The sequence below is a fragment of the Ranitomeya imitator genome, chromosome 4 (genome assembly GCF_032444005.1).
Source record: "Ranitomeya imitator isolate aRanImi1 chromosome 4, aRanImi1.pri, whole genome shotgun sequence".
Taxonomy (NCBI): domain Eukaryota; kingdom Metazoa; phylum Chordata; class Amphibia; order Anura; family Dendrobatidae; genus Ranitomeya; species Ranitomeya imitator.
Window position 1 is genome coordinate 38095331 of NC_091285.1, and position 13773 is coordinate 38109103.

The window sequence follows — 13773 nt, forward strand, 5'->3', positions numbered from 1 at the left end:
TCTAGCAAGGTTGAGGAGGCCTGAAATGCTTTTTTTTTTTTTTAACCACTGACAAACCAAAACGAGGTCATTCATTGGTCCACTTTTATCTGTTGTGAGTGGTGACCTTATCACTAGAATGTTTACAGCAGGAGATGAGTATGTTGATAATGCAGGAGACAGTGACCTGACATGTTCTTTTCATGTCAGTAAGAGTAATGCTATGTGTGTGTGTGTTTTTTCCATTGGTTAAATTTTCTTACCTCCTGTAGGTATCGGCTATCGATTTGGATGGACCAAGCAACAATAAGGTCACCTTCCAAATTGTGAGAGGGGACCCTATGGGCCACTTTTCAATACACCCCGAGCGAGGAGACCTAAGGGTTTTAAGTCGGCTAGATAGAGAGAAGGTGAGATCTTGTGCACAAAATGGTTGAGCGTTCAGGGCATGTCTGGTTCTGTTCTTCCAGCTATTTTTAGAGTTTGATTCAAAATGTTATGCGAGTTTTTAGCTTTGATGTGTGTCCTGTTCTGGTTAATTTACTCTTCACATGCTATGCTGCCTGTATAATGTACGTCTTATCACATTGAAGCATCTTGTTCCATGTACTAATCAGTGTCAGTATAAGGCCCTTTGCGTTTCATTTTTGAGAGATGGCTCTTCCATACATCATTTGTACAAAATTAGGATTGGATTTCAGCACATGGGAATTGTAAAATAATCTGTATATAAATTTTGCTCACTTTCTTGGAAGATCTAAAATGATGAACTGTGCCCAGATCCCATCCCTCATTGATTTGCACATAAAAATGATGGTAAAAAAAAAAAAAATCAACTTAACAAAATGCAGCCTGCTGTAATCAGATACGAAATTCTGCTGGTGATAAAGTAAAGTATGAAATTAAATATTAACAATAAACACAGCACAAAATATAATAAAATGCTTCTCAAGATGAACCAATCGAGTTCATATTGAATTTTTGGAAATTAGACCTGGCAAATTCGAACAATCTGAGATTTTGAGTGAATCGCCAAATATTCTGACTGCTACAATTCAGAAGATTGCATTAGCCATAGAAGGCTCACATGACCTTGGGTGCGATTGCGCCCTTTAATGCCAAGGCAGCTATCCCATTATATAGTATGGCACAGGCTATCATATCCTATATAAAAGCCAAAGCAGGGAATGAAGCGCTGCAACCATTTTGGGGTGAATCTGTTTAGTGAGAGAATGTCACTGTTTAGCATTAGAAATAGGGTGAAAAAGTAAAAAATCTCCAAATATACTGTACAGATATTGTGAGTGACAAGTCAGGAAAGAGGAACATTACCAAAGTCATAAAGTTTGGGGTAATTTTGACATTATTAACTCTGTGTTTGTGAGATTAAAATGAGTTGGATACAGTACTTGGAGTCTTCAAAGTGTTTAGGGCAATTGGAGTAAATATTTTTGGTAAAAAAATCACTAAAGCTACCATGTTCGAAGTTCAAAAGATTTGATGATCTCTAAATGTCTTCTCCTGGAGATCATCTAATATGTAAATCTGTTCCTCTCCATGACACATATTTCTACGTTCTTCATCCTTACCAGAAATCCAAATATTCCCTTGCGGTGCGAGCCACAGACAACGGTGTCCCGTCACTCTTCAGTGAAGGACTCGTCCATGTCCACGTACTGGATGTGAATGACAACCCTCCCATGTTCTTACAGTCCAACTACAGTCTTGTGCTTCAGGTACGGGTCACTACTATGTGCGAGCTTCTTCATCAACTCCTAAAGATTTCTCTTAATTGACTTTTCACTTCATTTCCTCAGAATGGATCTCCAGCCGGTACTAGTGTTATGACACTCATAGTCACCGATAAAGATTCCCCCAAGCATGGACCACCCTTCAATTTCCGAATCCTTAAAGGAAATGAGGACAATGTGTTTCACATTAGCCAAGATGGTCTCCTGTCTACGACGTCTATTCTCACCAAAAGTGTGAGGGAGAAGTATGTGCTAAAGATCCAGGTAAGAATGGGTTCTTCATATTAGAAAATATGATTAACCACAGTGTACTTCAAGTGGAAAAACTGGAATAATCAGACAATTATATAATATACAAGCCTGAACTCCAAACATAGTGCCCGATTACGTAAAAGGACCACCCACTGGACTTCTAAACTAAATAATCATGAATAAATTATCAGTTTTACTAAATACTTTCCCACAAACTATATATTGGTCTGTTTGGCTAAAAGATGGTGATTACAGAGTGTACAGGATTTTCAATTAGGTGGGTTCCTTTTATTAAGAAAGTCCATAATTAAGAAGGATTTATGTGAAATAAGGCTTAGTAGGTGACCAGGGTCATCTGAATCGAAACCCATTATTTCTTTTTCTTGAATCTCATTCTAATAGAAAACAATAAGTAATGTGTCCATCACTCATGGTCTATATTGACTATGCCGTGCCAACGGTAGATAAAATCATGTGATCTTTGCTACCTGTTAACTTGGAAATAAAAATGAGTCGACAGCTTGGGTTCTCTAAAATAGCATTAGCCCCCACTTATTTCTAATTATTATTTTGTAGGTTACGGACAGTGGCACTCCTCATCTCTCCTCGTCCACATTTATCAGTATTCAAGTCATTGACCGAAGCCGACACTCGCCTACAGTGCTGCCATTAGAGATCTTCATCACCAGTAGTGAGGTGTCTTTCCATGGCAGCGTTTTGGGCAAGCTTCATGCCACAGACCAGGATCCTCATGACACATTGATGTACAGGTTGGCCGAAGAGGAAATGCGAAAAGGCCTCTTCTCTGTAGGAATAACAGATGGCAAAGTGATAGCGCTTGAAAGTCTTCAACATGGACATTACTTCTTCAACGTCACAGTCAGCGATGGGACATTTTCATCTATAGCTTCGGTACATATCTATGTATGGTGCTTTAGTGACGAAGCTCTTCAGCAAGCATTGGTTCTACGTTTCAGAAAACTATCTCCGGAGGACTTCATAGGTGACCACTGGAGAAGCTTCCAAAGGTTTCTTGGAAACCTTCTAACCATGGACCGCCAACAGATTCAGATGGCCAGTCTACAGAAGAACGAGGAGTCTTCTTCTCTGGACCTTGTATTGGTGACTGGAACAAGTTCCAACTCAATTAGAAGTCCTCAAATTATTTCAGAGAAAATCAGTGCGGCCAGGCGTGAGCTGGACCAGACTGTGGGGTTACACATGGACAACATATTTTACCTGCCATGTCATGGAGCCCAATGCAAAAGTCGTACCTGCCATGAAGTGATAAAATTGGACCAGTCAGTATTATCCTCTTACAGCACTGCCCGTCTGAGCGTTATTACACCACAATACAGTCTACAACAAGTGTGCACGTGCAACAGTAAGTCCATCATTGTAGGTATATCCTTACGGGGGGGGGGGCTTTCTTCATTCCTATGAAATTATTTTGGTTTCTCTTTGTCAAGAAGGTCTAGAAAAATGTCAAAGTCTTCGGCATACAGAAGGATCGACATCTAAAGTTTTATCCAAATCTTTCATCATTAGGTACAGCCTCAAGATTTGATGGGCAAAGCTTTTTGCATTATCGTCAAGACATCTCCAGAGAATGGAAGATCAAGCTAAGGCTTAAGACCCATCAACCCCAATTTGTTGTGTTGCATATTAATGGTTCTGCCTCTTCTCTGCTGGAGGTAAGCTAAAAAGATGGAAAAAAAATTAATGGATGTATGTCAAAAAGTATTACTAAATAAACTATTTTTTTATTGTAAGGTTAACTAGTTATGGAGCCCTTATCTCTATCTTAGACATTTACGACAGATCCATGGGAAATCAGACATGTCTGAGACCTGGACCTATCTCTAGAATGAGGGCACCTGACTTCGTCCAACTGAGTTTAAGTCTGGAAAGGAAAGAAATGGTAGAACATTTCAAGATCTAAGCCCCGGCAACATTTCCATTCCTTGGAAACTTAGATATTTGGAGGTCAAGCATGCCCACTACCACTCCACGCAGCTCCATGATAGTTAAGGAACAAGCCAAGAGACAAGTGCTAGTAGACCACGTTCTCCACTTCCTCTCCACCAAGAACTGTCATTCAAGTTATTTCATGACTCCTATAGAGTTGTATGGCGCAGTAGTGGGCATGCTCGATCTCCAATTCTTACAAATCCAGTATAGGGGTTTTTTTTGTGGTATTTATCTTACTCCTAACAATATGTAATATAACATTTTACCGACGATTGTGGAACCATTTAGTATCACGATCTGTTAGATTATACAGTATATATAGGTTAGGGCTCCGATCACACGTCCAGTCATCACCTGTCTGTAACACTGAAAAAAAAAAAACTGGAGCCCTTACAAAAAAAGCAAAAAACGAATGCAAAATCAAAACCACAGGTTCCATTTTTGGATGGATACGTCTTTAGGGTTGTCCATCTTTTGGCCCAATATTTTTATTTTTGTTTTAACTTAAATGCATGTATTTGGGGTTAAAAATCTTTTAAGCAATTGAGTTTTATAAAAAAAAAATCATTATTAGGTTTTTACAGGCTTCTTGTTTCCCCTGCATATTCAGAATTAATGTGATGATAAATCAGCAGATAAAACGATAGATATTTCTCTATCAGATTATCATAAGCCGGCACACTGATGGGTCCTCATTTAACTCTTTCTGCAGCCGGCAATAGACAGTGTAAAACCGAGACTATAGAAGGCAAATGGTGCAAAATTTGTACATGATTTTGAGCCCAAAATACATGCATTAAAAAAATAAAAATTGTTACAAAAGCCCCCGAAAAAAGGGTAAGTTTAAAAACTTCCATTTTTCAACTGTTTTCGTTCCGTTTTTAACAGATCCGGTTTTCCTACTGTGGAGGTAGTGTTCTGTGCTGAAAAAAAACCGGATCTGTTAGATTAAATAATAGATGAACATTGGATATGATCCGTTTCCCAGTTCCTATCCATTTTTTTTTTTATAGCGGCTAGAAAGGAAAGAAATATAAAAAATATTATGACTTTTCTGTCCCCCCTTCAGATAAATGTGTCTTGTACTGGATGGTTTTGTTTCTGTTTTTTTATGATCAAAACGGATCCAGAAAATTGAAATAATGTGTGAACAGAGCCTTAGCAGACATCAGCTTCAGGATGGAAGATTATTAGATCTTTTATTTGCTCCAATTAGGGAATCCGTAGACCTGTGCGCCCTGTCGGAGCGGGTCATTAATCTCCTGTACAGGTGGCAGAGGATAGTGGGAGTTTTCAGCCCCCTGTAATCTCATTCCCCGTCCTCCTCTGCTGTTAGAGTAGCCGTCCTTACACACATGCCAAATTCCTGCTATAACAGGATGCCAAGTTTTCAGTACCACTCTTTCAGCGTCCATTGTGCAGCTGCAGATAAGCTTCTCCAAAACAGAACCCCTACTAATCTTTTACACCTTCTTCAAAGGGGATTTTCCAGGATTAGAAAAAATTATTATTTTTTTTTTCTAGTAACAGTGCCACTCTTGTTAACAGGTTGTGTCTGGTATTGCAGTTAGTGATGAGCGAACATACTGGGATCAGGTGTTATCTGAGCATGCTCGGGCGCTAACCGAGTGTCTTCGGCGTGCTCGCAAAATACGTCTGAGTCCCCGCGGCTCCATGTCTCTCGGCTGTTCGAGCCACAACACACGCAGGGATTGCCTGTTTACTAGGCTGTCGAACAGCCGTGAGACATGCAACTCGGACATATTTTTCTAGCACGCCGAAGACACTCGGCTAACACCTCTCCTTTTCTCAGGAATTTTCTAAAGCTGAAAAAATCTTATTTTTAGAATTTTTTTGGTTGTTTCTTGAGCGCTTTTTTCCACCTGTTTTATTGAAGCGTTTTTTTCTGCTTTTTTTGGAGCACATTTTTAATTAATTTTGTTTTTATTAAATCCCTTAAAAAATAAGAAAAAGGCTAGATAACAAGCACGATAATTTTCCCCTAAAAATAGCAACATTCTTTTGATCGTTTTGTTAGCTCCGTCATGTTGACTAGACCCTCTTAAAAACAAGCGGCAAAAGACCCAGTATGAACATACTGGGAAAAATGAACATCCGTGTCACCACTTTGAAATGGCACAAAAAAAGGCTATAAAAAATGTTTCAGGAAAAAAAAAACTCTTCCAAAATGCTTTAAAAACTCTTCAAAACGGCATCAGGAAATATAAAACTCCTCCAAAAACTTCCCCACAAAGGAGGTTTTCGTAAACGAGTTTTAAGACTTTTTGGAGCAGAAACGGAGTGGAAACCTCCAATTCTCAGGAGGATTTTGAGAGTTTCCCTACAGTTTCTGCTCCAAAAACTCCTAAATAAAAAAAAACTCAGTCTGAACACAAACTAAGGGTTACACACCCTCTTTTTTCAGGTGGATTCCATCTAAAAAAAGAGCTAAAAAAATGTTCAAACAATTAACTTAATGCCCCGCATTTTCGTGAACTGTCTTGGAAAACTTGGCGGCTATTCGTATTCACGTACCCTAAGAGAGATCTTCTACCCCATTCCTGTTCGCCTTTAAACCTTCTCAAACGCTGTTTTTTACTAGGTGGATGTCACCATTGGACTCCACATTCGAGATGTGCTCCTAAAAGGGATTTATAGAGGGGTAATATTACATTGAGATCACAAGTTTAGCTTTTTTCACATACCCTAAAATGTTCTTTGCTTTTGCAGCTGCTGCTTGACATTGAGCGCTGCTGCTGAGCATTCTCGTAGCCAGAACACACAAGTCCTTCTTCATTTTTTCCCCATTTATTATACATGTAGCACACTACGGCTTAGTTGCATGACTTTAATCAGCATTACAATTCATGTGCCATGTTCCTGCCCGCTGTTGACGTTTTTATAGCTACAAGACATAATGTGACCAGGAAGGATGTATGGATGAGCAGGCAGCTTTGCCCAGAGGCATCCTGATCCCGACACGTCTCCGCTTGCCCAGATGTCTTCTCAACTAGAATTCTTGTCCTTTTTTTTTTTTTTGAAACATGGAAAGTGAAGACTTCACGATTTAGCAGGAGAGGAGATTCATCACTGGTGGCGGCCATATCAGAAGTGTCAATCATTATTGCATCTACAACCAGTCCCTGATCTGCTGCCAAACCAACGAGGAGGAGACTCCCGAGTTCATGCACCTCGGGCGGCAGCGGCGGCTGGCATTGTCTCTGATCGCTACAAGAGAAAACAAGTTCTGGGTGTTTTTGACATTTTGTAGCTGATAAAATAAATTAGTTTCAAAATTTGTCCGTAAATGTGTGCGCCGCCGGACTTGCTGCTTCTGGTTTCTGCTTGCTAAGTGCTTGAAGATTTAGCACCTGGTCCGAGAAGTAATTAAGACGGCTCACTGTACTCCTAGGATCGGTTCGTGTCCTTGAAGAAGTCATTATTCAGTTACACAATCACTTCAGTTATCAAAACGCTGGAAATGGCGCTATGGTTTTATGACTGCCCCCTGCTGGTCACTCTGGGTACTGCTCGTTAATTCAGTGGCGGCATTTGCCATGAGTAGACACTTAGCTTAAATGATAATTGATATAATTAAGAGATTGTTTAACCATGTGACAGGGTGCACTGCCGTTACTTTCAGACCTGAATGCCAGATACATTTTTAGTCTTGTCGAGATTTTTTACGCTCCTCCTAGTGGTGGCTGCAGGAAAACCAAAATATTGACACTTATTGAAGACTTATCACTTACCATAAATATGTCATTTCATTACCTGGCGTAAATGTCGCTGTTCTCCTGAATCCGGCGATGTTTTTCTTTTGTTCCTGCGCCTCTCCGTTCCTGAGATATGGCCCCTTCTTGACAGCATAAACATCTAGTTATTTAAGACAAGGGGGTGTGGTCCTCAAGAAGACACCCCCAGAAAAGAATTGAGGATCAGCCCACTTGGCTAACAAGACCAGATTTATACACGAGGATGAGAAGGCAATATCTCAGGAACGGAGAGGAGCAGGAACAAAAGGAGAACATCGCCGGATTCAGGAGAACAGCCACGTTTACGCCAGGTATAACAATGACATATCTATAGTAAGTGGCAGGTCCTCTTTAAAGGGGTTGTCTCATGAAAATAACACCTGTCCAGGTGCTATAGTAGAGCACATGGGCATTATAACAAGGTTCCCCCGCTAGGAGGCCCATCCTTGAGTCAGATCGGAGAGCTGTTTGCCAGGGATGCCAAGAGAGTGACTCTCCCGCAGGCGATCAGCTGATCACCCCAGCGGCCTCTGATGATACCGCCCCTTTAACGCTCATTAGTAGGACTAGATCCATTTAGACTAAAAAAATAATATGGTTTTGATGTGTTGAGTTTCACTATAAAGATGTATTTTTCTGTCTTAAATAGTGAATATACAGTTGGGCAATATTGTCTTGTCACATATGAGTATATGGCCTATCGCAATATTTATTTTTTTCTTTTACCCTTTCACAGGTTGATAATGGCTATCTGCATTATAAGCATCTCTGCCAAGGAGCTACCACCCACAATCTGCGACTGAAGTCACAAGTAAATGATGGGGCTTTTCATACCATTCTGCTAGAGGTAACAAGTGCCAAAGTCAAACTGCATGTGGATGGTGTGGACATGGAGCAACCGCTACCGCCATGCCCTGGGCTGACATCTCACCTGATCATTGGTGGTCTCCTACTAGAAGACCTCGTCTCTCAGGGATTTCAGGGCTGTATGGACGACATAATCATTAATGGGCAAACAGCTTCAAGCCTGGGACCAACTCTTCATCAGAAAGGGATAATGCCCTGCTGTGAACATACCCACGCCTGTAGCCGAGAGCCGTGCGCCAGTGGCAGGATGTGCGTAGACTTGGTCAACGGTGGTAAGTACTTTACTGAACGGCTACGAAGAGTTATCTGATCAGTACTCGGTATGCAAATATATATACTTATATTACCCTTATTCCTCCAGGATATTCATGCCTTTGTCATTCTCCATTTATGGGTCCAAAATGCGATCTGGATGTAGACCCATGTGCCACATCTTCTTGCATGCATGGTAGAACGTGTACACCCATGTCCAATGGTTTCACCTGCAGCTGCCCTCCGGGATATGAGGGTGAGAGGTGAGTATCCAGCACTATTTTATACAAGATTAGGTAGCTTTTAGCAGTAGTGTGATGTCCTGGAGAATTGGGACCAACGTTTGGTTATCAAAGGTGGCTTCATCCAGATTTCTCACTTTGAGTGTGGGTATCAAGTCAAGAATTATTGAAAGTAGAGGACTAACAAGCGTTACGACAAGTACTCTGGTCTAAAATGGTTAAGGTTGTGAGGGTGTCAACCAGCCCTGGAAGTGGTTCCCTCTACTAAAGATACACAAACAAGCCCCTTTAATGCGAATGCTAGCCATTTTGAATTCAGCAATTATAAATATCCTTTTTTTCTTTCAGATGTCACGTTGCGACGAGAAGCTGTCAAGATGGGTCCTGTGGACCGGCTGACCTCTGCACACCCAGCGGCACGTGCAACTGCAGTGATGTTAATGGTGGGCAGCTGTGTGCCGAGGTGGATATGCCAGGAAAAGATAAAAGATCCCTTATCTCTGGAGCTCAGGAGATCGTTGAGATCCTAGGAGGAGTCCTTGCAGTCCTGTTCTTAGTGGGGCTTTTCGTCATTTTCAGAAAACGTATTTGCAAACGGGCCAGTAGCCATAAAGCCACTCCACAAGAAGATCCAGACATCAAGCAATATATATCCAGGGACATAGGAGTGGGCACCCAAGGGGCACCCATGGAACTTAACCTTCTCAGTTCTGTAGCTCGGAATCAGTTGGATGCTGAAGGTCAATCAAGGAGAAACAATGTTCCAGAGCTACTCATCTTCTGTAAACCACAGGGAACCCGGGGTCCGGCCGTCTGCAGTGTGGCTCCTAATCTACCTCCAGCTCCTCCGTCCAGTTCTGACAATGAGTCAATTGCCAAGAACAACTGGGATTGTGACGAGAGCAGTAAGTGTTTCTTCTATCTTCTCAGATGCCAAGCTCCACTAGATGGTAAAGAAAGAGTAGGCTCAAGCTAAGGTCCATTCACCCTGACCTAAAGAGAGGGTCACAGAGAACATCAATGTGCAATCTGTATGGATAAGAAGGGCTAAAATAGGGTCCCAAATTGGGAACCCCAGTCTATGATATCTGTATGGTCTAATGTTGCAGCTAGAAGGAACCAACACATGAGACAAAGCCGTAGATGGGCTTTCTTGGGGCAAAGGCCCATATCGTAGACAGGCAAGTTAGTCAAGAATATACTCTAATATTATGTCCAGCACTGAAATAATTTTTGAAAGGGAATCAGTCATCAGCTTTTCCCTATTAAAGCTGTTGCCACCACGTTCTTTAGCCTTGTAATATATTCTTAACAAGCTCACTATTCCCAAAAGACAGCGGTGTATACCTTAAAAAAAAAAGTTTGGATTTGTCCAGTGAGCCCCGAGAGGTCCAATGTGCCTCTTCTGACCATGCTCGGTGCCATCTCTGCCTTTTAATGCCACCCTTCCACCCATGAATAATGAGGAGGATGTCTTTTACTTCACCCAAAAAGCCATCAATCATAGATGGAGAAGAGGTGTTATAAGAGGGGGCACCAAGCATGGTCCTGAAATTACCATCAGAATGCTTGGTGCTCATTAGGATGCAGCGCTTTCAAAGGGAAATGGCGCTGTCTGGGGGACATAGTGGGCATGTTAGAAATGTATTAAAGGGACTCTGTCACCAGATTTGTGCCACATACTCTGAGAGCATCATAATGTAGCGACAGAGACCCTGATTCCAGTGATGTGTCACTTACTGGGCTGCTTGCTGTAGTTGATAAAACCACTGTCATCAGCAGGAGATTTTCACTAGCAAACCTGCTGCCATGTAGTCCTCCATATTCATGAGAGCTGTAAAACCCCGTCCCCACCGCTGATTAGCAGCTTTCTGCCTTTGCACAGTGTACACAGAAAGCAGCCAATCAGTGGTGTGGGCGGGGTTATACAGAGCTCAACAATCAGAGAACTGCAAGATCTACAAAAGTGATTTTAATCAAAACTGCAACAAGCAGCCATATAAGTGACACATCGCTGGAATCAAGGTCTCTGCTCCTTCATCATTCTGTTCTCAGATGGGATAGCAAAATCCTAGTGACAGGCCGCAAAAACTTGGTGTCAATGGCTTTTATAGGAAAAATTTGATTGCAGGTTCCCTTTAAAGAATCAAACATAGCTCCTCAAGTGGTTTCCTAGGACTACAATATTAACGGCTTAACCATACGGAATCATTGAGAGTCCAACAGTAATCAACTACCTTTATTTGATTACCAGGCAAAGCAGTGTCTGTACATTGTATTACAGTGACTAGGACTGACGTGTAATACCAGGCACAGCCACTAGTAACAGTATGGAGCTAAAACTGGACAATTTAGAGGAGCACCACATACTATTGAAGTGCCAGAAGTCAGACCCCCACCAATTTAATATTGATGAACAAGTCAAAAAATTAGTAATCAATTTTTTACTTCCTAGAAAACCCCTTTAACTCTTGCTATAAGCTGGTTTTCCCTAGACATTACACCTTTTCTAAACTTTTATAAAGAGTCCCTTTAAGAGAAATGCCAATCTGCTAGAAGGCAGCACTGCGAGGTGTAGACTTGTGATGTTACTGACCCCTTGTGGCCGGTGTGAGTGACAGCAGCAAAGATGCTACTTGTTGTCACTGGCTTCAGTCAGAGGCCTGGAATTCCCTGCGGTGTATCTACATGTTTTTGATTGACAGCCCTTACTCTCTGTAAGCTGCAGGAATGTCGGAGTAATGTCTCTACCTTTGTTTGTCGGCTCTGGGAGTGGACGGCTATGACATTATCGCACTTTCTAGCTTTACCCTTTGTGACAAGTAGTCTAATGAATGCAATTTTTTCCCCAATCAGTAAAGAGAACTAGATCTGTTATTTTGCATAGCATACGATCTTTTCCAGATATGCCCGATATGGAAATGGATGATGTAAAACTGCACAACTGGGCAGATCTGCCATTTATAAAGCTAGGTGACAACTCCCGTTAAAACCATAATTCCGATCATATTGGTTTTCACTCCTGGTTTTGCACAATATACCTAATACCTAAGAAATGACGCTAAAATATAATTTTTGCTCAGTTGATATAAGAAAACAACTTGGGACGTAATTGGGATTTTTCGATCTCAGATGAAAATGCCCTTTAAGAGCTAGCAGCCTACTCCTTGGCCATTATCCCCCTTCTTATACTGTTTTTCTTCTTATGTTCCAGTGTATGCAGGAGACTCATCATTTTGGCAGTCTGGCTATAATCCTATGGAAATACAGAGATATCCACAATCAAAACCCTCAACTGCACCTCCTATCCCACCTCTTCCAAGACAACCGGAGCAGGAGCCCTTATTTGGTGGGTTCCCATTTCCTTTGGAAACAAGCAAAAGAAGAGCCCCAATTTCTCCTTGTTATAGCAACCGCAACCTGGATGATTTTCTTGAGCAACCATCTACTTGTAATGACCAATACACTGCCATCAGCTATTATCCCTCACAACTCATGCAGCCTAAAGGCTTACCTTATCCAACTGAGAATGGAGTCCAACGTCTTAACGTACGGCTGAGTGTGGCACAGCCCTCTTATGCTGACTGTAGTGTCCCACCAATGACCAATTCAACTTTCCGGGCTCCAGATCTGGCAGAAAGTGACTATGGCAGCTGTGAAGAAGTTATGTTTTAAAACTGAGCAGTGATTGATTATAGAAGGACAAGAGAAGACCTAGAGAAAGCAAAGAAGACAGGCCATACACAAGATTGCTGCAGTAAGACTAGATGATCTAGGTATTCTGCAGCAAAACATTGGGAACCGCCATGGGGTTCTCATCTGTGCCATCATCAGGAAGAATATGTTTAAGCATCTTGATACTATGTAATACTGTGGAGAATGTATTCATTCAGTTTGTGGAATAAAGGAACTATCAAAGAGGGTAATATCTTGAAATAAGACTGTACAGAACTCAAATATTCCTATAACATGCTGAGCATGAAACATTTAAGTCCTGGTGACATTAAAAAGCCACACGGCACACAGTATTATTACCCCTGGCAGGGAATTTAGTTGTGAGCCCTTTGAAGGTGACCACACCTTAAAGTCTTTTTTTAGCAAAAAGAAACAACTTTTGGAAAACAGTGAATCTCATGACTAAGACATATACTACTGTCACCAGGGTGTATACAAATATTACAACAGTGATACTGTAAGTTATGTATATTGTGTATGCTGCCATTGAGGGTAATGGACACTTCTATTCCCTCCATAAATGTATAATATTGTTATATTGTATCTTTTTGTGTATATAGCTGTATTTTTAAAAACATTAAATATAATTTTTTAAATACTTCTGTTAATGAAAATATATAATATAATCTTATCTTAAAGGATCATGCACCTGGTACAAAGATATGAGGTCTCATGCAAACAGCTGTTTTACAGCTATGATGTCACAGAACATCTATAATAAAAACAGTGATGTCATAGAACTAATAGACATGAACATAATTGTAGAGCTAATTAATAATGTACAAGGCTAATAATAGCCATGAATTCGGGAATTCTGGAAAAGAGGGAAGACCTCCTGAAAAATGGCAAATTTCCCCGGCAGCAGCAAAACAAGTACTTCCTGGTAGAGTTGAGCGACCTTGACCTTTTTAGAGTCGAGCCGGGTTTCGCGAAACCCGACTATCTCAAAAGTCGGGTCGAGTGAAATCG

The 13773-nt window shown here is 41.2% G+C and overlaps 1 protein-coding gene across 1 annotated transcript in view; it reads left to right on the forward strand.

Annotated features, from left to right (window-relative positions):
* Positions 1–13400, forward strand: part of FAT2 (FAT atypical cadherin 2) — an 88833-nt gene extending 75433 nt beyond the window's left edge. Inside the window, exons 16-24 of the mRNA XM_069763544.1 lie at positions 252–389; positions 1572–1715; positions 1797–1994; positions 2559–3366; positions 3531–3676; positions 8445–8847; positions 8937–9090; positions 9418–9974; positions 12284–13400. Coding sequence (XP_069619645.1) covers positions 252–389; positions 1572–1715; positions 1797–1994; positions 2559–3366; positions 3531–3676; positions 8445–8847; positions 8937–9090; positions 9418–9974; positions 12284–12744 — 3009 coding nt within the window. The 3' untranslated portion in view covers positions 12745–13400. The remainder of the gene's footprint in view (positions 1–251; positions 390–1571; positions 1716–1796; positions 1995–2558; positions 3367–3530; positions 3677–8444; positions 8848–8936; positions 9091–9417; positions 9975–12283) is intronic.
* The last annotated feature ends 373 nt before the right edge of the window (positions 13401–13773 follow it).